The following is a 22,052-nucleotide window of genomic DNA, read 5'->3' on the forward strand; positions in this document are numbered from 1 at the left end:
ACAGATTATATAGAAAGCATCGAAAACACTGAAGGTTTCTTGACCTGTTTCAGGACCACGGCTTCTTTCCACATCCACAGAGAGAGAATTATTACAGTATCGTTAAGAGGAAGCCATGGTGATTTACTAATGTCTGCTGGGCACACTCTTAAATTTTATTTTAAGAGCAACAGTACTGTTTATCATTTGAAAACAAGGACCAACATTTTACAAAATGTCCACTAGCCTAGACTGCCTGCTTCCAGGTGCTTTTGTCTGACCCCTTCTTTTAAGGGCTGCTGATTGCTTACAGCTCCCGATATTTTAGGTTGGAATTGTCCAAGGTCCACACATCAGTGAATAAAATCCTTGCTGTTTCAAAGCAGGGGTGCCAAAACAGTGCGTACCTCTAAATATTTGAAGCAAAATCAAGAAGTGGATGGCATCTTCAGAAACACTTAGCTTTGACCCTTCTCTGCTTCTGCTGAGTAAAGCAAGATAAATAACATTATCTTGTGGAGGAGTTGGCCAAAAGAGGCTGGTCAACATGAAATTGTTTTGAAAATTTCACTTCACCGGCACAATATGAACACTGATAACAAAAGTAATGTCAAAATATTATGTGTTATGTAAATTCTAAGTTCTGAAGATTAGCTTGGAATTCTAACCAGGTTTTTTTCTATAGTTTATAAAGCATCAGTGCTGTCTTATTTTAGAAAGCTCCCAACCATGCTTGCTTCCAAGGCACTAACAGCATTCCTAGAGTACAGTTAACATACACAAAAATTCAGAATGAAAAGTGTGGTGTGAGCCCTTCATTTTCCAGAAGTGTTATAGTTCAGCATTACACCATGGAACTTCTCAGAATATACAGAAACCACCATGAATTAACAATGACCTCCAGTGGATGACAACGTCAGTCTCTAGAGGAGGAAACCAAGTTCAAGCAGGCACCCAAATCTTCCAGTAAGGAATCAGCACCAAACCTATACCTAAAAGCCCTCAGATTTTAACTTTCATGAAGGTGTGATCTTTCTGCTGAAGATGATGGGTCCAGTCCTCACAGCTGTGGTCTTGTAGGCACACATGAGGTGAACAAGAGCTGCCAGCAGCCGACTGGGACAGAAGATGGACTCCCCATTCTGGATCTAGACAGGATGGTTAGGGGACTGCTCCACCTGCCCGCCTCAGGCAACATGAGCCCTACAGGGCTGGTCAGGAAGCAGGCCAAGAGTGTGGTCAGCATGTGTCTGCTTGTGCACCTTTGTTCACTGGTTCCCCACGCGCACTCCCACCCAGCTTTTTGCACTGACGAGAAATCAGCTGTGCCTGTATGAGGGGCAGAGCAAGTGGCTGCATACTTGGGGGGGGGGCGTGCCAAGCACATGCTCATCTGCTTGTGTAGCCTATATTCTGTTTCAAGCAATGGTCCCAGTTGGTACTGCACGTTTTTAGCATCAGGTACCACTTTCTTGGATTTTCTAACTGATTCCTCCTGTGTTTCACCAAATGCAGTTTTAATAATTCACTAGTGGATGTGAGATAATTTATCCATATTTGTATCAGGCCTATAAATTTTCTGCAATTATTTATGAAATTCCTTGACATAGAAACATCCTTGGGTCCCTGTCTTTCACACATGACAGTAGCAGAAAAAGGGAAGACAACGGGAAAACAGTGACCTTCTCATACGCCACCAGAGTCTGTGTGGCTTCCTGTGACAGTTCTGTTAATCTCTCTTTTAGTCTCTTCCTCCACCTCTTACAGGCTTCTGTCTTCAATCTCCTTTCCTTCCTTGCTAGTTCATACTGTAACTGACGATGGGTTTTCTTCTCGACTGGCTTCATTTTTGCTGTTCTTCCAGGAGAAAAATCTATTACCTGCACCGCCGATACAAGTTCATGAATAGGTGAGTACAATTCTTGTGCCAGTCCAACTTATGTTCATTTGGACCCAATACAAAAATAATGGTTAAGGTCAAGCTGGAAGGAAAAGTTTATTAGCTGTGTTTGTAGGAAGGGTTGCAGGAATGATTACACACTCAGACATCTGCAAAAACGAATACAGAAGATACATTTTTAAGTCATCTGTCATGTGAAAGAGGGAATTAATTTTATCAGTGTTGCCTCTTTCAGGAATAAGGAAATATTTTTCAATTGATGGAGTCTTTTAAATAAGACTAAGTGTGTTAGTGTAAACACTTTATCTCCTTCTTTTCATGTAGCTCATTAGGGAGTTTCTTGGGGTTAAAATACCACAGTTACAGCTTTTTTTTCATTTCCATGCACCTTGCTTACTTTTAATAGCGGTGGCATTATTTATTTATTGCTTCCTCTGTGGGGATGCTTAGTACTTTGTTGGTAGATAGGAAGGCAATGAACCAAGTTCATCTCTGGTGTAATGTTATTGAGCTTGAGAGGTGAGTATTTTTCAAGAATCTTTGAAGGACTTTCACTCAATTGTTATTTATCTTTAAGGTTATGTTTCATGCCTGTTTTATGCCTGACAATGCAATGAAAAACTTCCAATGCTGCAGTTCACATTTTCTTTTTATACCTTGGACAATTAAAGGAAAATGTCTCCAAAAAGCCTAAAAATATACAGGCTTGGGAAAGACCAGATCATATGTTGGCATTTAATGCCACAGTGCTGTCGATGGAGTTTTCAAAAGATTCGAGCATTTTATTTACAGTCTCACTCTGAGGTCAGTGGAAGAACTCCCATGAACCTCTGAGAGAGAAGAATTAGCTTTGAAAAATGTGCATTTTGGAGTAAACAGCTGTATCACTCTGCAGCTAATGTCAGCAGATGAACATCCATAGGAAAATAAATCCCATGTTATCACATTTCTGTATGAGCATGTTAAAAAGCATTTTGTATATTAAATTCCATCACACTGTGCTGGTGGCTTGAGAGTACCAGCATTGATCTCATGTTATAGTATTTGTTTCTTTATATTGGTAAGAACCAAATGGGGTCTTTGTGGAGTTCAGATATTTTACCTAGTTGGCACAGGCTAATAAATGGACATAATTTTTCTAAAACTTGTTGATGCTCCCCACTTTCCATCTCCACCTTACAATAAATACTATAGTGCCTGTTTCCTTTGGAATTTGTCTTGATTTTAATTAAGACATGGATGCTTTGACTAAATCAATAGATTAAAAGGAAGGGGTAGATTAAGATTCTAACATTTGTATGTGGTATATACAATTTTGCTTTACATGAGTCAGGATGTGACTTGAAGTCAGTATGGGAAGAGGTATGATCTTTTTATGATATTTTAGTTCCTGAGTGATGGTAACACTTGTCTAAATTAAATTTTTGTGTGCAGGTCTATAAATAGCTACTTGAGGTGGAAAAGCTATAACTGAATAGTCCCAATGGAAAAAAAGAAAATATATTCAGCTTTATTTTCATTGATTTGAAACTCAGATATACAGCTTCAATAAAAGTATCTATTTCCTCTACTCTAGTTCAGTAGAAATCAGAAGATTACACGTAACTGAAGCCTTGGTCCACTTTTTTTAGCTAAGCCAAACATTATATTGACATTCGAGAAAAATTCATTTTAAAGATGACTTTTATTACAAGGTAAAGCTCAGAGCAAGTCACTTGCAACTTGTAAATCTGACTTGAATTTTCCTAAAATTTAAAATAACAAAAATCTCCTCATATATTCTAGAGAAAAGGAGGGGTATCAGGTACCTATACAGTACCTAGAACTCTACCTGCATTGTGGTTAAAAGCTAAAGTAAGACAATATCTAGCACTACAATATGCATTAAGCTCTATCAAAGCTGAGCCAGAGATAAAAACCAGTCTTGATTCAAAACTTCTTTTTTCCCCTAACTTCCTCTTTCCTTTGAAAAAAAGATTCTCTCCCTACCCCACTTCCTAGTGAGAAACCAGTTTCTCTGAAATTGTTTGAGAAACCCTTTGTGTGAGTTAAGCACAATATGTATCTTCAGAAAGAGGATACTGTGTAAAGACTAGACTTGGAGAGCAGGGGCAGGATTGAAGTGGAAGAGACTCTGTCTTTGACACACTATGTGAATTAAGACAATGAATTTTTGCCATGTGAGGCTAAGAAGGGTTTTTAAAGAAGGAATTTAAGAAGGATATTAACATCAGATCTTCCACTCTCCTCTTTTATTGTGGCTAGCTCTACAGTGCCTCATCACTCCATGGACTCTGTTGTTCTTGTGTAGGTTGCTCTGCTTTCCAGACACCATTTCCCTATTCAGCTGAGTATGTAAGTTTCTCCATAAGGGAAACTGAGGCATAGGTTAGCCTTGAAGAAGCAATCAAATGTGGTAGATTTTTAACACTGTGTCTCTGTGTTTGTTAGCACCAACACCACTCTTTCCGTTTTTTTTCTGAGAGATGCTCCTGTAGAGTACAAAACCTGCACTGCTGGCTGATGACACTGTTGGAGTGGCCTGGAGGCAGTTTAAGAGTTTGGTCATTTTTCTTTTCCAAAGGAGATAACTAGGGTTTTTTTCCCTAGGAATGGCTTGCTGCACTGTATTTTCTGGGCTTTGCAGAAAGGCTTTGCAACCTCTTCAGACCTGTTTGCTGGCAGGGAAGGAGCGGGCTCACTGAGCATGCCAAGTAATCTGAGCCTTGGGAATGGCAAACCAGTAAAATTCTGGGTACACTCAGTGAGATGCCAACATGAATAATGCATTGCTCTTAAGTGGGGAACGCACTCTGTGCGTGCTGTATGTGCATGCATAGTGTGATAAACCTGCAGCACACATATCTCAAATGTGCACATTGACTTGCAGGATGAGTGGGAAAGGATTGCAGATTAGCAAGGGTGTTAATAGTTTAGTGAATTCAAACGATTTTAGTCAACAAATAAGCATGGAATGGGTATTTAGAGAACCTGCCTGACTCCTCTTCCCTTTTCCATACCCAGTCACTGAGCCTGGTGAATATACAGTAATGCAGAGCTAGTGACATTTACAGAGAGAAAACTGGAGGCTGATTGAGAGGAAATCCCTCTGGAGAGAACTTACTTTTCCCCTGTCATTCCTGTCAGCGTCTGTACAGACTAGCTCAAGGCTGTCAGGCTGGATGCTGCAGCTGAGTTACAGTTGTCAGGCCCTTTACAGTGCTGGGATCTGACATCTCACCTGTGCTCAGGCATAGACATTTGCAAACTACCTTCTCCCACACTCTGAATTGCTGGGCCAGTGAAAACACTGCCCATGAAGAGTTTATGATTATTTTAGTATAAGTCTTATGTTATGGTCACATACACATTCCAGTTCTTCCAAACAGTCCTGATGGTAAATTCCACCCCCGCTTTCTCAGAATAGGAATGCACAAATGGTGCCGAAACAAGTAAAGCTAATTTATTTACAATTTTTAAATATGCCCATGTTTAAAAATTGGCATTAGCTTTCTTATCCAAGGTAAAAATACCTGATGAGAGAATATTGAATATTCCAGGAAATATATGTATTTTAAATTAAAATATATAATAATTTCACATCAGTTTCCCACACACTCAGCTGCATGGGTATGGATTGCCCTTCCTCAAAGTGACTGTACAGAGCTCACAGCATTTGCTGGTTATAGAGTTATCGTGCTGACTTCTGTCAAAAGGAAACAAACAACTACATTTCCTTCGTCCAGAACTGGGCTTAATATTCAAAGGGTGTTGATTATGCCCTTTCATGTCCTGGAAATATTAATCCACTGACTGAAGTACGTGCATAGTCCATAATTTGTAGTCTATGGTTTTTGCAGGCAGAGATCACTGCTTAGGACTTGAAGGTGTCAGGAACTTCTGAGAGAGCAGGGATCATTGTGCCAGAGATATCTCATTTTTCTTATGTGTTTTTCATTTTAACATTTTAGTTTGAATTTTAATTTGGTTTAGATCGTCTTCTGCAATCGGCTTTGGTTCTTCCCTTTCCCTTCATTTCAGTGTGTATCTTTGTATGAGTGCACTTGCAGTTAAATCTGCCCTTTTTCCAGCTTGATCTTAGTTTGCTTTTCCCCTTCTAAATGTAAGAATCTGCATGGCAGGCACTTATTATTCTATACACTGAGTATTTTGATTTTATCGAGATTATAGTATTGCAAGACACTACAGTTGAAACAAATGAACAAAGTAGCCTATTTTTTATAGCATCAATTGGGAGGTAGGAATCTGTATGGAAAGCAGGAAAGGAATGGAACTTGCCAGGGTTTAGCTGCCAGAGCTCTCTGTGACAGTCTGCTGTTATAATGTTTATATGTCCAAAGTCTAAAGTGTCAATTAAGCCTGAAATTTAAACTAACTGAAAAGCTGAGAAATAAAGGTTTAGAGAATTGCCAAGAGCTTACTGGGCTTAATAAGATTGTAGCAGCATTGTTTTTCTGTTGAGACAAAATACAATGTTCCTCAGCTGAAAGCTAGTTATTAATAAAGTTCAGCATGTATAATTTGGTCTTCCTTGAAGAGTTCAAAAGACACTGCATCTTTTCTAGTTGTAAATATTCAGTGGCCTAGTTTACCAGCATGTGTTCTTTGTAAGTGCTCTGTAATGTAATGAAAAAACACTATCTCAAATGCTCACACTTTTCACGTGCTGCAGGATCGAGAAACAAATAAGCAGGTTTCGAGGATGGTTACCTAGAAAGCCAATGAAACTGGACAAGGAGACACTGCCAGATCTGGAGGAGAATGACTGCTATACTGCTCCATTCAGCCAACAAAGGATCCATCAGTGAGTATTTTATTATAACTTAATTACAAGATGAGAACTTTTCCTTCTGGATTCACTCTAAAAAAAAATCAATTTCTTAGTTCATGTCTTAAAGACTAGTGCCTTCAAATTAGTTCTTTGTCACAAAAGGAGAGATAGAGGATCCTGAGAGACCATAAAGTCTGTCTATGTTTCTAATAATTAAAGGTCCAGCTCAAAGCTAAAGGAAATCAATGGAAAAGTTCCTTTTAATTCACTGGAATTACAATTACATCCCTAAAGTAGTCAAATGTCTAATTTGCTCTTGGGTCAGATTGTAATTGCTCTTTGTCACTTAAAGATATGATTAAAACTTCTTTTTCAGCATTTCTATGTCTTTAGCACACTCAAAATTAGTCCTTCTAACACTGATGGTAGAAATAAACTGATACCGCGTTTCATTCCTAGTTACAACTGTAGAACAAACAGAACTCTAAAGAAAGCAGAGAATGTAATTTTGCTTGTATTTCTCTGTCTTTTATTTTTATGGAAGCAAAACTGCTTGCAAAATACCAGTGTTAAGACATCAGTGACACTTGTCCAAGCGTACTGATGGCACCAGGCTTGCACTAAAGTCACTAGGTAAATCGTTGGACTACTAGAAGATTTTATTCACTTGCAAAATGCAAAACACAAGAAGCCCCACATGACTTTCAGATCCCATGTTGAATTTCAGGGCTGTCAAATTTTGGAGAAAGAGGGTGTCATGAGTAGTTATAGTGTTGGTGACACGGGGAAACAATGTCATAATGGGAAACAATCATTGACTAACTGAGAACAAAATCACAAATAGGCAGTGCTGACCAGGGTACTAGCAGAAGACACAGAATGAATTACAGACAGCTCAAAGTCTAAAAATCTGAAATATGTGATTTTATTCAGGGAGAAGCCAAATTGATGTAATGTTCTTAAATGTCTCACTTTGAATAAACAATTTTTCAGGGATTGGATTTATTAGTTGTAATAGGAATGAACAGACCTCCTCTGCCATAATGCCCTCTGCCATTATGGAGGGCTGCATGAAGCCTCCATCATCCTGGGGGAAATGGTTAGCAACCTGCTATACTGCGGAGACAGGCACAAGTCTATGGAGCCAGATAGGATCCACCCAGGGGTACTGAGGTACCAACCCACCTTCATTCATCTATCAGCAGTCCTAGCTAACTGGGGAGGTCCCAGGTGACTGGAAGTTAGCAAACATGATGCCTGTCTACAAGAAGGGCCAGAAGGAGGATCTGGGGAACTACAGGGCTGTCAGTCTGACCTCGGTGCCAGGGAAGGTTATGGAGCAGATCATCTTGAGTGCCATCACACAGCACATACTGGAAAACCAGGTGATCAAGCCCAGTCAGCATGGGTTTATGAAAGTCAGGTCCTGCTTTACTAACCTGATCTCTTTCTACGACAAGGTGACCCACTTAGTGGATGAGGGAATGGCTGTGGATGTTGTTTACCTGGACTTTAGTAAAGCCTTTGACAGCATTTCCTACAGCATTCTGCTGGAGAAACTGGCAGCTCATGACTTGGATGGGTGTACACTTCACTGGGTAAAAAAGCTGGCTGGATGGTCTGACCCAAAGAGTTGTGTTGAATCCTAATTGGAGTTACATCCAATTAGCAGGTGGTCACAAGTGGTGTTCCCCAGGGCTCAGTATTGGGGCCAGTTCTGTTTAATCTCTTTATCAATGATCTGGATGAGAGTATCAAGTGCACCCTCAGTAAGGTTGCAGACAACTCCAAGTTGTGTGTGAATGTTGATCTGCTGGAGGGTAGGAAGGCTCTACAAAGGGATCTGAGCAGGCTGAATTGATGGGCTGAGGCCAATTGGGCGAGATGCAACAAGGCTAAGTTGTGGGTCCTGCACTTGGGTCACAACAACCTCGTGCAACGCTACAGGCTTGGGGAGGAGTGGCTGGAGAGCTGCCTGGCAGAGAAGGACCTGAGGGTGATGTTTGACAGCTGGCTGAACATGAGCCAGCAGTGTGCCCAGGTGGCCAAGAAGGCCAACAGCATCCTGGCCTGTATCAGAAATAGTGTGGCCAGCAGGAGTAGGGAAGTGATTGTGCCCCTGTATTTGGCGCTGGTGAGGCCACACCTCGAATACCGTGTTCAATTTGGGGCCTCTCACTACAAGAAAGACATTGAGGTGCTGGAGCGTGTCCAAAGAAGAGCAACGGAGCTGGTGAAGGGTCTGGAGAACAAGTGCTATGAGGAGCCTCTGAGGGAACTGGGCTTGTTTAGTTTGGAGAAGAGGAGGCTGAGGGGAGACCTTATTGCTCTACAACTACCTGGAAAGGAGGTTGTAGCAAGGTGGATGTGGGTCTCTTTTCCCAAGTAGCAAGTGATAGGACAAGAGGAGATGTCCTCAAGTTGCACCATGGGAGGTTTAGATTGGATATTAGGAAAAATTTCTTCACTGAAAGGCTTATCCAGCACTGGAACAGGCTGCCAAGGGCAGCACTTGAGTCACCATCCCTAGAAGTATTTAGAGCCCACATGTAGACGTGGCGCTTAGGGACATGGTTTAGTGGTGGACCTGGCAGTGCTAGGCTAATGGTTGGACTCGATGATCTTAAAAGTCTTTTCCAACCTAAATGATTCTGTGATTCTATAGGCAGTGTCTTTCCAAATACAGCATAAAAACAAAAACAGGTGCAAATCTCCAGGGAAATGTCAGTAGAACCCTGCTCCTAGCACCAGTCACCAGCCAGGGTTATCTCCACTAAATCTTTGTGCCCTGAAGAGACATCAGGTTCAGACTACAGAGTCTACTGATGCTTGAGCAAAAAGATGGGTCTGTTATTGTGCCCTGCAAGAGGAAGAGTAAGGCAAGTTAGTTTGAGAATAGACCAGTGATAATAAAAAATTAAGAAATTGGAATATCTGGGTTGGTATTTTTATTAATAGTAATATTAACTGTTAACTTCCCTTAAAATTACAGCACATAAGAAAGTTTTTTTTTTGTGTCTGGAAGGAGAATTGGCATATATGAACCAGAATATTTTTTTCATTCTTCTGCCTTGCTCATGTTTCTGTTCATAGACTGGCAGGGGGGTTTATTAAATACTGTGTTAGCTTCATTAACATTCCTGCTATTGTTTGGCACTTCTTTTACATCACTGCAGATTTTGAAGCTCTACTCCCCAGCAGACCTAACATTTTCTGGTTTGCTTTCCATGTAGTTTTCCATTCCTTTTGTGTAGGGACTGATCAAATGCTGGCTGAGCTGCCTTCCTTCTCCCAAAAGGTGCCGAGTCTGACAGGATTCTTGTGTTCCCATCACACTCCAGCCTGTTGGCTGTTTCTGCCTTATTCTCCTTCACTAAAATATTGAAATATAATGATTTGATCAATATTTGTCTACTGAGTTGCATGCAGGCATTTTAATTGTTCCAAGAATTTCAGAGTGTGTTGGTAAGCAGAGAATTTCAGCAACATCTTTAGTATGTGCTTCTAATCTTTGGTTGTGGAGTGCAAGTTTCAAATAATTGGAAATGTAGAGTTAAAAAGAATTATTTTGTTAGTATCAGTTAACAGTCAAGAAGTGTATTATGCTGGGGATCACTTACTTTGTGCAAATTACTGCTTCTTCCAAGATACACATAAACATTCTGTTGAAAGACCTGTATATAATGAGCCAGTAGTAAAGATGCCCACCTATCCCCAAACATGGGAAAAGTATGAGTAGAAATGGATTTTTTAATTTATGTTTATCCCAACACATATTAACTGATGTAGCAATTACTGTGACCAGCAGCTTCATTTGTTTGAGTCAGTTGTGCCAGGTGAGGGTTCGATCACTAAGAAAATGGTTTCTTGTTCACCTCTACCCACTACTAAGTGTAGTAACCCATCATAAGGGCAGCACTGATAATTGTCACCTACTCAGAACAGTAACAGAAATCCTCTGAAGTTGATAAAAGCCTGCCTCCATATTAAATTAAAGCTTCAATTTTCAGTTGTTACTATTGCATTATATAAGCTTTCACTTGCTTTTTAACAAGTAAAAAAGTTACTAATTGAATATAATATTTTTTTTAAAACCTGTCAGGGCTTTTATTTAAATTTCTAACCCAGAGCTCCACCATACTGTTTTAGGAATGTGAAGATAAATGGTCACTGACATTCTTGAGCTACAGAAATTAAAAACTTCCATCTATAATAATATTATGATAATTTAGCTTGCAGTTTGTCAGTGGTAAGAAAAGTCCATGCATTTTCATATTTGGTGTAAAGTTTTGCTAGAGTGCTCTTACCATACCATATTGCCATTACAATGCAATTATAATGGAGGCTACATAATTGTCATGGACAGTTACTCGTGGAGTTCAGATTGTCTTCAACAAGTACATCACCCTGTAGACTAGAATAACAGTGACAGTCTCTTCCCTACTCTTGGGCTTTTAGATGTGACTCTGCATCCCTCTCCAACACCCAGTTGTGCCAAAACTGATTCAGACAGAACATGCACAGAATGGGGGGGACCCAGTACCACATCGATGCTCAGCTGGCTGACCTCGACGTAGTTTAAGACTTTTCATCCTACACAAGGCAATTGTTTGAGGAAGGAAAATGTTTATAACATGTTGAGCTCTTGAAGTCCTCAGAGAGTGGAGAATAAATGCAAGGCTTTCAGTCCTTGTGCACTGTGTTAAAGTGGTAGCTGAAAAATGTCACTACTGTTGGCTTTTTGTCAGATCTTATGTACAGATTTTGAGTTTCACATTTATAGTAAAAAAGATGCAATTTTCTTGCAAATCTGAAATCCTAAGTGAGAAGAGATGAGTGGGAAGTACATTAAACTGTTCTTTAAGAAATATCCACAGGAGCCCAAAACATATAATCAGTCTTTTAATTACACTAATGAGGATTTTTCTGGCTATTGTACAAGTATTTCTGGAGAGCAAGATATGTGCTTTTGCGAGCTGAACGTATCTAGGATTTCAGTGTTGTCATAAATCAATGTTTATCCAAGACATGCTGAACAATTGCTTAATGGCCGTGTAGTAAATAATTCACAAATAAAGCCATCTTGGAAGTATAAATCTCCATATACTAAGTTTTCAGGTAAGATCTCCATGTTCTCTCTGTGGGTTTTGCCACATACCATAGCTGGAGGTTGCAGAATTCTTCCTTCTTTCCTAGTTTTATGTGCTCTTTATTTTCTAAATTATTCTTTAAATATTCATGTGAGCTTGTCCATGTTTGATGTTTGTCCAAATATTGCAATATTGCAATTTGGGTCTGGAATTCCTTATTTCCTCCTTTCTTCATAGCCTCAGACATTTTTCACCTCAGCAAAGAAAAAGCAGTTTATCTTTTTTGACCTAGCCACAGTTTTCACATCCAAGTCTCCAGTCGGATACAGATGATGTTTGAAAAATGGTCTGAGTACAGTCTTCATTTGTGATAGCTCCTTTTAAAAGCATGGAATCACAGATGACTGACAGTATTTACAGCGTGGGGTCTCGGGAGGAAAATAGTTAAGACCAAAACCAGTAAGGCCTGATCAGATCTTTTTTCAATAGGAATTAATATCTTTTAAATACTGATATACAGTGAGCATGTGCAATTTTAGCAGATCATATTGATGATCATTTTCTGTCTTGCATTTTTCCTTCCCATTCAGGTGGAAGAGGCCAGATGTGGAGAAAGGCTAGCTCCCAGAAAAAAAATTAAATTTCTGTTAAGAGACACAGGTCTGCCTACCCCCAAAACAGGCAAAGACGAAAACTGCAAGAATGACATTTGTGAGATGTCCCTATAACTTTAGCAGCATGGCTTCAGGTTTTCATTTAAAGGGATTATGGCATACCTTATAGGGTATATCACAAAATTGTCAGTACCGAGAAGACCAAAATTAATCTTATTTCTTAAGTAATAGGAGATCGCTGTTTGGAGGAAAGAAACTCTGCCTGGCTGAGGCAAGTATTTTGCTGGAAATGTGTGGAATACAAAGTGATAATTTTCAAGATAGACTTCTTGGTAGTATCTCTGTCCTGCAGCCACAGCTTGGAAAGGGCTTTATTTATGCCAAAATATATCTTCTGAAACTTTTCAGTTACAAGAATGCACAGTTCACAATATGTGAAAAAATGTTTTCCATCAGACATGATGATAATTAGTTATTTTTCTACTACGTCTTAGTTATTTTATGTAGCAAACTGCTAGTCAGCTGGGAATACTAACAGTAGTAATTAGCTGCAGTTTCTTAGATAGCTGTATACTAAATAGGAAGATGCTTTTAATTGCTGCTTAGAGATTTCAAACTTTTTAGCAGGAGCTATTTTCCCCTTCTTTTTCTTCCAAAGGTGATAAACTCTCTGGTTAAATATTAATTTAATATATAATTGAATAAACCACTTCAAAATAAATATTTATTACTTCCATGTGAATTAAATTAAAAATTTATATAATTAGGAGGACAAGGACAGTATTTGTATTAATTAAACAAAAATGGCTGTGCATACCAGAGGTTAATGGAGTTACTCTCATTTGTACTATGTCCCCTTGTGGTACATCTTTGTCAGATTTCCAAGATACGTGTTTCTCAGGGCAGAGCTACATTTTAAGCTTTTTCTGATGCTCAGTTTGGCCCTAATAAATCCCATCCCCACCAAGATGATCTGTGCTGATGTCCCCCTGCACTGCTTCACCGCAAGATCATAGATGGGTCAGAAAGCTGCCACCACTGGATATGAGGCACAGGACTGCATGGACACTTACTTGTTTTGAACCAGGATTGTCATTCTTGTATTTATATACATCTACAGTATAATAACTATACATTTGAAAATGGCTTTTTATAAGCAGGTAATCACAGTTCCGTAAGATTCCTACTCTTAAACAAATCTTTGTGCAACCAGGCTTGGAAACACTCTGTAATGGGTTCTTTTAATTCTCTCTGATTCTGGAAGTTTTAATTGCCTGGCAAACTGGATGAAACAGGGCATCCCTGAAAAATACATAAAGCTTGTTCTAGCTCAGCTGAATATTCCTGAGTGAACCAATTTAAATTAAGAAATTATTTGGGTTGCAGGGTGATTCGGGGGGAAGGGCAGAGGAAGGTGGAGGAGAGATTCAGCACTTTCATGACTCTCTATTTTACTTTAGCAGTTTTGAGGCTGTGATGTGCCAAATCTGAAACAGACAAAGCCAATGATACATTCTTCATCCCAAAGTGATCCTGTTTTAAGCACAGGATGTGAAAAAATCCCTCATAACCATTAATAAACATTTTCTTTTAGACAAACAAAGTCGTCAGCTGCAGTCTTAAAAGTCAGGCAAAATGAGAGTGAACAGAAAGTGATAATAATATACTTATTTTCAAACAAATAAGCCACAGGGATGTGTGGTAATATTCTCACTGGAGTACTGCAGGCTTATCTTGTTGCTGCTACTACAGCTGATGATTTTCTTTCTCTGATGTTAAATGAGGTAAAAACCTACTATTGCCTCAGCCAACAACACCTATCTACCACCAGTGGTTTACCTGGGAGTGCAGAGGGTTGGTCATTTTTCCTGTACTAAAGAATACACCTATCAGGTATGATTACCACTTCAGACAACATCCGTGCTTTTGGTTTGTACTGCTTCCAGCAATAGACATTTGCTTGGAACATCTCTTTTCACATGGTGAGTGTCAGACATCAAATCTTTCAGTGTCTGGGGATCCCATGGAGCAAAGATGCACATTGATACATGCATGTACACATCTTTACTTTGTAGCTTTGTCACCAGATCATGGGTGTTCAGCTTTTGGCTTTTCTATCTTACCAGTACAGCAGAAAATAGCCTTTTCCTGCCTTTTGCTTCTCCAAAATAAATTGAAAAGTAAAACCTTTTTTTTTTTTCAATTGGGTGTTAAGACAAAGATTCAATAGTTAAATTTACCCCTAGAGGGTTTGTACAACCTGCAAAATTACCAAAGAGAATGTATGACCAGGAATTCATTGGCAGTTTGTTCTTGGTTGAATTCACATTAATTTGAAGGCCTTCTTTAGATGACAGTTAGTTTTGCTGTGCTTTGATATCCATGGAAAGATAGTTTGAAATCTCCAGTTCAGAGTCTAATTAAGAAAGCTACAAATACAATTTCAAAGCAATTAACCTTCACTGGCTCTTCATGTTTCTTACAGTATGAATGTAAGAGCAATATTTCCACAATGACATTTTTAAAAGGGACAATCAACTCTGCAGAAGTGCTGTCATTATTTTCATTGGGATTTTCCTTTTGAGTAAGGACAGCTCACACAAATAAGACTTACAGGACCAGGCTAGTGGTTCCACTGCTGTGGAACAAATCACTGGCGTTATTATCTTCCTATACATTAACTTTACAGGTAATAAAAATAATAGCATATTAATCCTTACTTATTTTTTATCTTACAAATGATGTGACTAAATGATCAAAACCTTCAACTGAACTGTCTCCTAAATAAAGCCTGAACCCTTACTGAGCCTAAAAAAAAGCTGTATTGCTCTTATGAATATTCAAGCCCTTGTGCATATTGAAATTCTAATAAGGGCAGCCGAAACAGAACAGCTGAGGAAACTGTTCCATCTGAAAGCAGCAAGGGTTAAAAAGCTCTCTAGAAAGCCTCTGCCTTGTGCAGTTTATAGCTCAGTAATGTCTGATGAATGTTTATCTACACCTAGTTTGGAAATGTCTTCAGCTCTGGCTCCTGTGAACTGAAATTTGAAGGGTGAGATTCTCCGTAGACTGAGAAAGTCTTTCTTTTCTGAATTCCTCATTGGATGCTGTAGTCCACGAAATAGACTGTGAATATGTATTTACCACCCACATTCAGAAAGAAGACAACTTGGAGCACAAAAATTTTGGAGGAAGAGGTGCCCGTGAAGTGTGAGAGAGAAGGTTGGTCATAGAGAGGGGTAGGTCCTGCACTGAACTGCATGATTCTTACCTGACAAGAGCAGCTCCTGTGATTTTGGAGATAAATTGAAATGTCCCTGGCATTGTCCTAATTTATATCAACCTCTAACTGGGATGTTGTAACACATAGTTACAATTATTTGAGATATTCTCAACCTTTCAATGCCTCGTGCTCATGTCTGCCTATTTTTGTTTCCTGTGCCAGAGCTCCCTGCCCCCTTGGTTATGGTGGTACTCCTCTTTCTGGGCTACTCTTGAGACAATTTTGCAGAAATGATCTGAGTATTTGAGTTAAACAAAAGAAGAAAAGCCTGTGATTTTTATATTCAAAAATATATGAGGGTTATTTTTAACCTTTACCACATGCAATTCCATCCCAAAACAATTACATTGGTAGGGATAGTCCAGGACATCAAGAGGACCCATTTTGGACCTCCTTTTTCACCTTTGGTGAACTCTAGCATCAATTCTGCATCCATGTCTCCGTGAGTAATGTTGGAAAACACTGAAGGACATGTTCTTGGCCTACTCAGTCCTGGTGAGTTCTCCCTCTCCTCTGCCCCTCCTGCCCTCAGATGCCTTTCACTGGCACAAGGATGGGCAGGGCAGAACCTCTGCAGCTCTTATACTCACATGGGTTTTAGGACTACTTCAGTTAGTTCTGGAATAGGAGGAGTTCTTTATGGCAGTTGTTATACTGAGGTGCTGACATCTGCTTCTCAGACACATCTAGTTATTCCTTCTTGTCCATGTGAGATCAACAGCTATAACAACACAATTGCTAAGTTTACAAGTAAATGCAAATGACTAAAGTGTTTGTTTAAACAAGTAGTTCTTATTTCTTTTTAAGATTGCATAATGCTTGGTTTTTGTCTTTTTTTCATTCATGACTCATGAAAAAAAGAAGTGACTAAATTCAGAAAAACTATTAACCTATTTGTCCAGAAGAGTTGTTGAAATAACTACCTGTTAGCTGCAGTATGACATAATAATGATAACAGATGGGCAAAATAACCTTGTATCACAAGGAGAATAGATTAACATTATTGGTGTTACCTGGATCAATGTGGCTAGCTTCCCAGGTAAGGTGATTCAATTCTCAATACAAGAACACAAAGCTAAGTCAGAATGAAAATTACTGTGCTGTTATGATTTCATAACTTCTCTTCATAGTTCTTCAACATTCAATGATGTCTGGGAGGTGAGATCTTGGAGAGGAAAGTCAGCCATTAAAGGAAAATGAAACAAAGCAGGAAAAACATTAACTGTTCATTTCTGGTTTACTAGTGTCTTTTAATTTGTTTCTGCTGCTACTAGAACAGCCTAATACAGAGCTCCAGCTTCAGCTGGAAACAATGCTGTTCTAGCTGCTTCAGAGTTTATGTTGGTTTTTTATCTAATTTCCTTAAGCATTAAGACTTATGTGTTGACAGTATTTCCTTTTTGTCAAAGTCCTTCTAATAATTATTATTTTACATACTGATTGCTTTCAACTAAATTGGGTACAGGTGTAACTGTCTCAAAGGTAAGCACAGTCTTATTTACTTTGTGAGTAACAGCAGCTTGAAATGGAATAGTGGCCCAAAATTGTGCCTATACAGAAAAGGCAGTGGCCAATGCACATCAATTGTATACGCTGTTTGGTTGCAGCCCACTGGTAAACCGTCACGCACACGGTGGTCAGCCAATATGCATAAACCAATTTACTTTCAATAGGTACTGTAGAGCACGTGTAGGACTTTGGGAATAGTAGAGATGTGGGAGGAAGCCAGAAGTACAGTACAGAGTAGATTGTGGACACAGAAATTATCTGTGAATATCTGGGGTGGAGTGGGAAAGGAGACATGAGATAGTAACCTCTAGAAAACCAGGTTTCATTAATTATCGTGCTCTTGGAGCAGCTTGTCTTTTATACCTTTACTTTGGGGATTTTTCTATTATCTGGCTTTGAAGCTGAACATAAGGAACTTATAGATTGTCTTGTGTGGAAAATTCGGCAAAGAATTTTGGTAATAATGAGGGATCATGTGGAGTCCCCAAAGTCCAGAAGTTGGACTCATTGCCTGTTTTTCCAAATGACTGTGGAGGTGCAAAGCCATGTATGATATCCTGTAGGTAAAGATTCATTCTGAAAAAGTGGGTTTTCATTTAGGTAAAATTACCTGAGGGGAAAACTGAGCAGGGGATCCCATGTTGTGCAGAAGAGGTGATGCAAATCCATGCCAAGCTCCCTATTAAGATGATCTCTGTTAAAGTCAGATTTGTCTCGTGTGCAGTCCTATAGGCTGGTCTCTTTATCTAATCTATATGATTTTACCATTTTATTTATCAGTTTATTCAATTCCCTAGCTCTTCACCAACACAGAGGAGGAAAATAATCTTACCTCCTATCTAAAGTATTTTAAAAAATATGAACATTTCTATTCAGTCAATTACTAAGGACCACATTTTTAAAAATACTTAATTTCCTCAATATATGCACAGGCCTACTTAATCAGAAACTCCATCCACTTATCTGCTTATTCAAGTGTCTGAATGACTTTCACAGTCTATCCTGAAGCCCTACACACCTCAAGCAACTCTTAAGAATTCTTTAACAGTATTAACTGACAAGCTGAAACAGTATTTCTAAAACACTTATATTGTTTGCATTTTTCCAGTGATATGATTATATGCTCAAATACCTTGTTTTCCTTGGGTATGTATTTTGGGATTAAGAAATCTATATAAAATATATTATGCCAGCCAATCTAATCAATACAATATATTTTGTGGTGTTTGGGGTTTTTTTTAAATTTCTGGGACTCATCACAATTCTGTCTCAACTGTTGAACCTGCATTCATGCATGGCACCATAAGTAGCTTCTGAAAGCTAATTTTCTACTCTATTTTAGCTTCCAGGACCAAACATAGGACTATATAATATTTTCCATTTCTAATGTAGTACTTGATTTTCATAAGAGTGGTTGACCAAGTAGATGTTTCCATCTGCCTCTTAATGGTAAAGCATAATAAAGAAGCCTGAAATAGAAATCAAACATGAATGTCTACAGCTGCACTTACAAATCTTATGCTTTTGCAAATTTTTGTGCAAGTATTTTGTAGTTTTCAGTGAATTATCTACAAGTGATGCTTATTGTAATAAATACTTAAATATCTTTGATCTTTCTCCAGACTTCTCCATGTATTTATTAGGGAATGAATACTGTTACTGACATAATCTCATCTGATGAATCATCTCACTAATCTGGTGTCCTTTAATGTTCCTTGCACTTGCTCACATACTGTAGATTTTCAGTGTGCTATAGAAAGTAATGGAACTCAGTATTTGCTTTAAACATGCTACTATATATTCCTGAGATGCCCTTTGTATTTTTATATAGCTTTATCATACACAACAAAGATACTTTCTTCAATAATGCTACAAGAAGTAGAATTGTGCACCATATCTTACAAAGAGTGAAATACGAAGAAGGGAAAAACAAAATTGGTAAGTGCTGAGCAACGTGCTTTTAAACATGGGTGCTGAGTCCCACCAAAAAAAGAGAAGTCTCCCTGGGCTCATAACAGACTCTTTTGCTTCCTTTTTAATCACCTCAGTTTTGAGCTGTTTGCATCTCACCCACTGTTGTCATAGGGGCTTTGCCTGGAAGACCTGATCATGTTCCTGTAATACCAGGCTGCTTTCACAGGCACATATGTCAACAGATGGGATTTATCACCACTGCAAGGAAAGAGACTGACTTAAGTAAGAAATATGTACAGATTAAGGGCTCTGGAGAAGTCAATGGACTTGTGCAGAAAAGCTTTTACTCCTTCATAAAAATGTACTTGGAAGGATGGCAGGATTTGTGCTGCTGTACATCTCAGCATGTAGGGCTTTTCCCTGCTGCTTAAACCCTATCCTTCCTCAAGAGATAGAGAAACATCCCAGAACTTCACTTGTATCTTCCTCAACTCCTGGGATGAGGACAGCCATAGCTCTGAGCAATGGCAGTGAGCAGAGGGGAGAGAAGAAAGGGAAAAATTCATGCGGTGCAGGCAGGCATTGCATGTAGCACTCACACTTGCAGTCCCTGCCTGCCTCAAGATCCCAAGCTCTCTCACATATATACTCATGTTGTACCTATCATGAGCAAAACCTTGCATTGATCACTGGGCAATGCAATGCCTGGCTCAGCTGTACAGGTTTTGCTTTTCTCCAGAGACTTTGGAAGAAAGCGTATTCTGCCAAGCACATACTAATGCAATCACTGAAAGTGCTATTTACATTGCATTAATACTTCTCATTGCTATGTTCTTGCTGCTATCATTCCCCTGAGTTAGGAAAGGAATCAGGATTCTTTGCTTATTGGTCAATGGGATTCAAAAGTCTTCAGGTTGTTAGTGCCAGTATTTAGTTTCACATTGCCTGATAATTGTTCAGTCCTATTTTGGTGACTTCCCAAGAGAAAAGTGCCCACATCTCAGCGATCATTCATTATTTCTCTTGAGCTTCTCATTAAAGAGAGACAAGGCCTGACTGAATGGAGTGTGTGATTACTTTTTGGTGCCAAATAGCAATCCTTTTGGTTCAGGTTCAAGTATGTTTTCTGGACTTGTGCTGCTGCAGCCTGTCTTGTTCCTGTTCTATCTGTTAGTCCAGCAGCTTTCATAAAACATAAACTGAACATATTTTAAAATGTTGTTATCATGTGGAAATTAAGAGTCTCAGTTGCTTTACTGGCCTGCAGTTCAAAAATATAAAGATCTTGTCTGAAGTTTTCAGCTCCCAAGAAATAGAGCCTTTCATCTAAATAGCTTCCTTAGGCCATAGTTTATGGAGTCAGACTTCAATCCTGGTGTGAGGTCCCTGATTTCACCGAAGTTACTCTAAAGATGGATTTGGCAAATGAATCTTTAAACCTCCAGCATAATGAATGACAGATTATTATTAATATTTGAACAAGTCATTGCTTGTATTATATCTTAGTTCATCAAAATCTATGAAAGATTAATTTTTTATATGTATCTTTTACTGTCAGTGGGCTTCAAACTTCATTAGACACCTTATTATGAAAATATATTTTGCTTTTTACTTAGCAGTTTTTCTGATGCTATTGGTAAATAATTGGATGCTTTTGATTCTTAGGTCTGAATCGATTGCTCAGTAATGGCTCCTATGAAGCTGCGTTTCCTCTTCATGAGGTATTTTTCTCAATTTTTTTGTCTTTGAACAGACATTTCCCACGAAGTGAATTCTGTGTAATCATTTATTCTCAATCTTATTCATGTTATTAATCTCTTTTGTATTCTGTGTCTGCCTCTGACATCCCTCCTGTTTAGTAATGCTTTTTTCTTGGAAAAAAATGCTTTTTTTCATGCAAAAAGAGATGAGTAAGGAGAGTTGTTCTGGATCTCTTCTGTAAAAGTATTTGGTTTGATAAAGTAGTGTGTGTTTTCAGAGGGGAAAAATATCATGCTGTGGTTTTGTCTTTGAGATTCTCCAGTTTGTAGCCTTTGACTTGAACACCATTTATCATAAAGCTTTTAGGAAGAATAATCTCAAATCTTACTGAGGTCAGAGGAAATTGTCTTTTTAATGTGATAGCTTCTGGTGCACAAGTACGGAGTTTGCACAAATTGTGTGATCCATAGCATTAGTGAGAGAGATTTCTTAGATATTCTTTTTTGCTGCTGTTGTTCATTAATGTCCAGATTTGTATTTTAGGGAAGTTACAGAAGCAAGAATTCGATAAGAACCCATGGGGCAGAAAACCATAGGCACTTGCTCTATGAGTGCTGGGCTTCCTGGGGAGTGTGGTATAAATACCAACCACTGGACCTCGTGAGGTAAGACTTTCCTGTATGTCACATTATAGGTCCTTTGAGGATAGATTATCTCTCTTCTGAAAAAAACGTGAAAAGCTCAGTTAATTAATGTGGTTTTTAAAAACTGATCCCGAGGTCATGGGAGTCCATTTCATTCATGATGTCACTACATTCAAAGATGTATCTGTAGAGGAGCTTGTAGGAGGAGCTGAAAGTGAAGGAAGAGTTTCCTCACACCATTACTTCTAATGAAGGGTTTGCAGAAAATTTGAGAGAGAAAAAAAAGAAGAGAGAAATCTGTGGAGGCGGGGTAGACTTGGTTGCATGTCTATCCACTGGAGAAGTTCTTCTTCCTCCTCAGACATCCACAGATTTTTCCACAGCTATTTTACACGAGAAAAAAGGCAATCAAAATAGCAGATCCCTTAGCTGAGATCATGGGCGTCCTGTGGTGGTTCAGAGTAAGTGTTTACCCAAAGAGGAGGGTGTCAGGAGGATCTTGAGTCTCAGCAGCCATCGAGCTCAGTAGGGATCAAAGCTGCAGCCCAACCCAACCTGCCATTTGCTGCCTGGAGTGCACCCATGGCTGCAATGAATTCACTGAAGGAGGGGTGACAGGAAAGGAG

At 39.0% G+C, this 22,052-nt stretch overlaps 1 protein-coding gene across 1 annotated transcript in view; it reads left to right on the forward strand.

Annotated features, from left to right (window-relative positions):
- Nucleotides 1-22,052, forward strand: part of ANO4 (anoctamin 4) — a gene marked incomplete at its 3' end in the record, with an annotated part of 137,379 nt that overhangs the window by 65,595 nt on the left and 49,732 nt on the right. Inside the window, exons 6-10 of the mRNA XM_082014280.1 lie at nucleotides 1,844-1,888; nucleotides 6,573-6,704; nucleotides 18,999-19,105; nucleotides 20,747-20,802; nucleotides 21,326-21,447. Of these exons, the coding sequence (XP_081870406.1) occupies nucleotides 1,844-1,888; nucleotides 6,573-6,704; nucleotides 18,999-19,105; nucleotides 20,747-20,802; nucleotides 21,326-21,447 (462 nt within the window). The remainder of the gene's footprint in view (nucleotides 1-1,843; nucleotides 1,889-6,572; nucleotides 6,705-18,998; nucleotides 19,106-20,746; nucleotides 20,803-21,325; nucleotides 21,448-22,052) is intronic.

This window comes from Phaethon aethereus (genome assembly GCF_964289735.1).
Source record: "Phaethon aethereus genome assembly, chromosome: 1".
NCBI lineage: Eukaryota > Metazoa > Chordata > Aves > Phaethontiformes > Phaethontidae > Phaethon > Phaethon aethereus.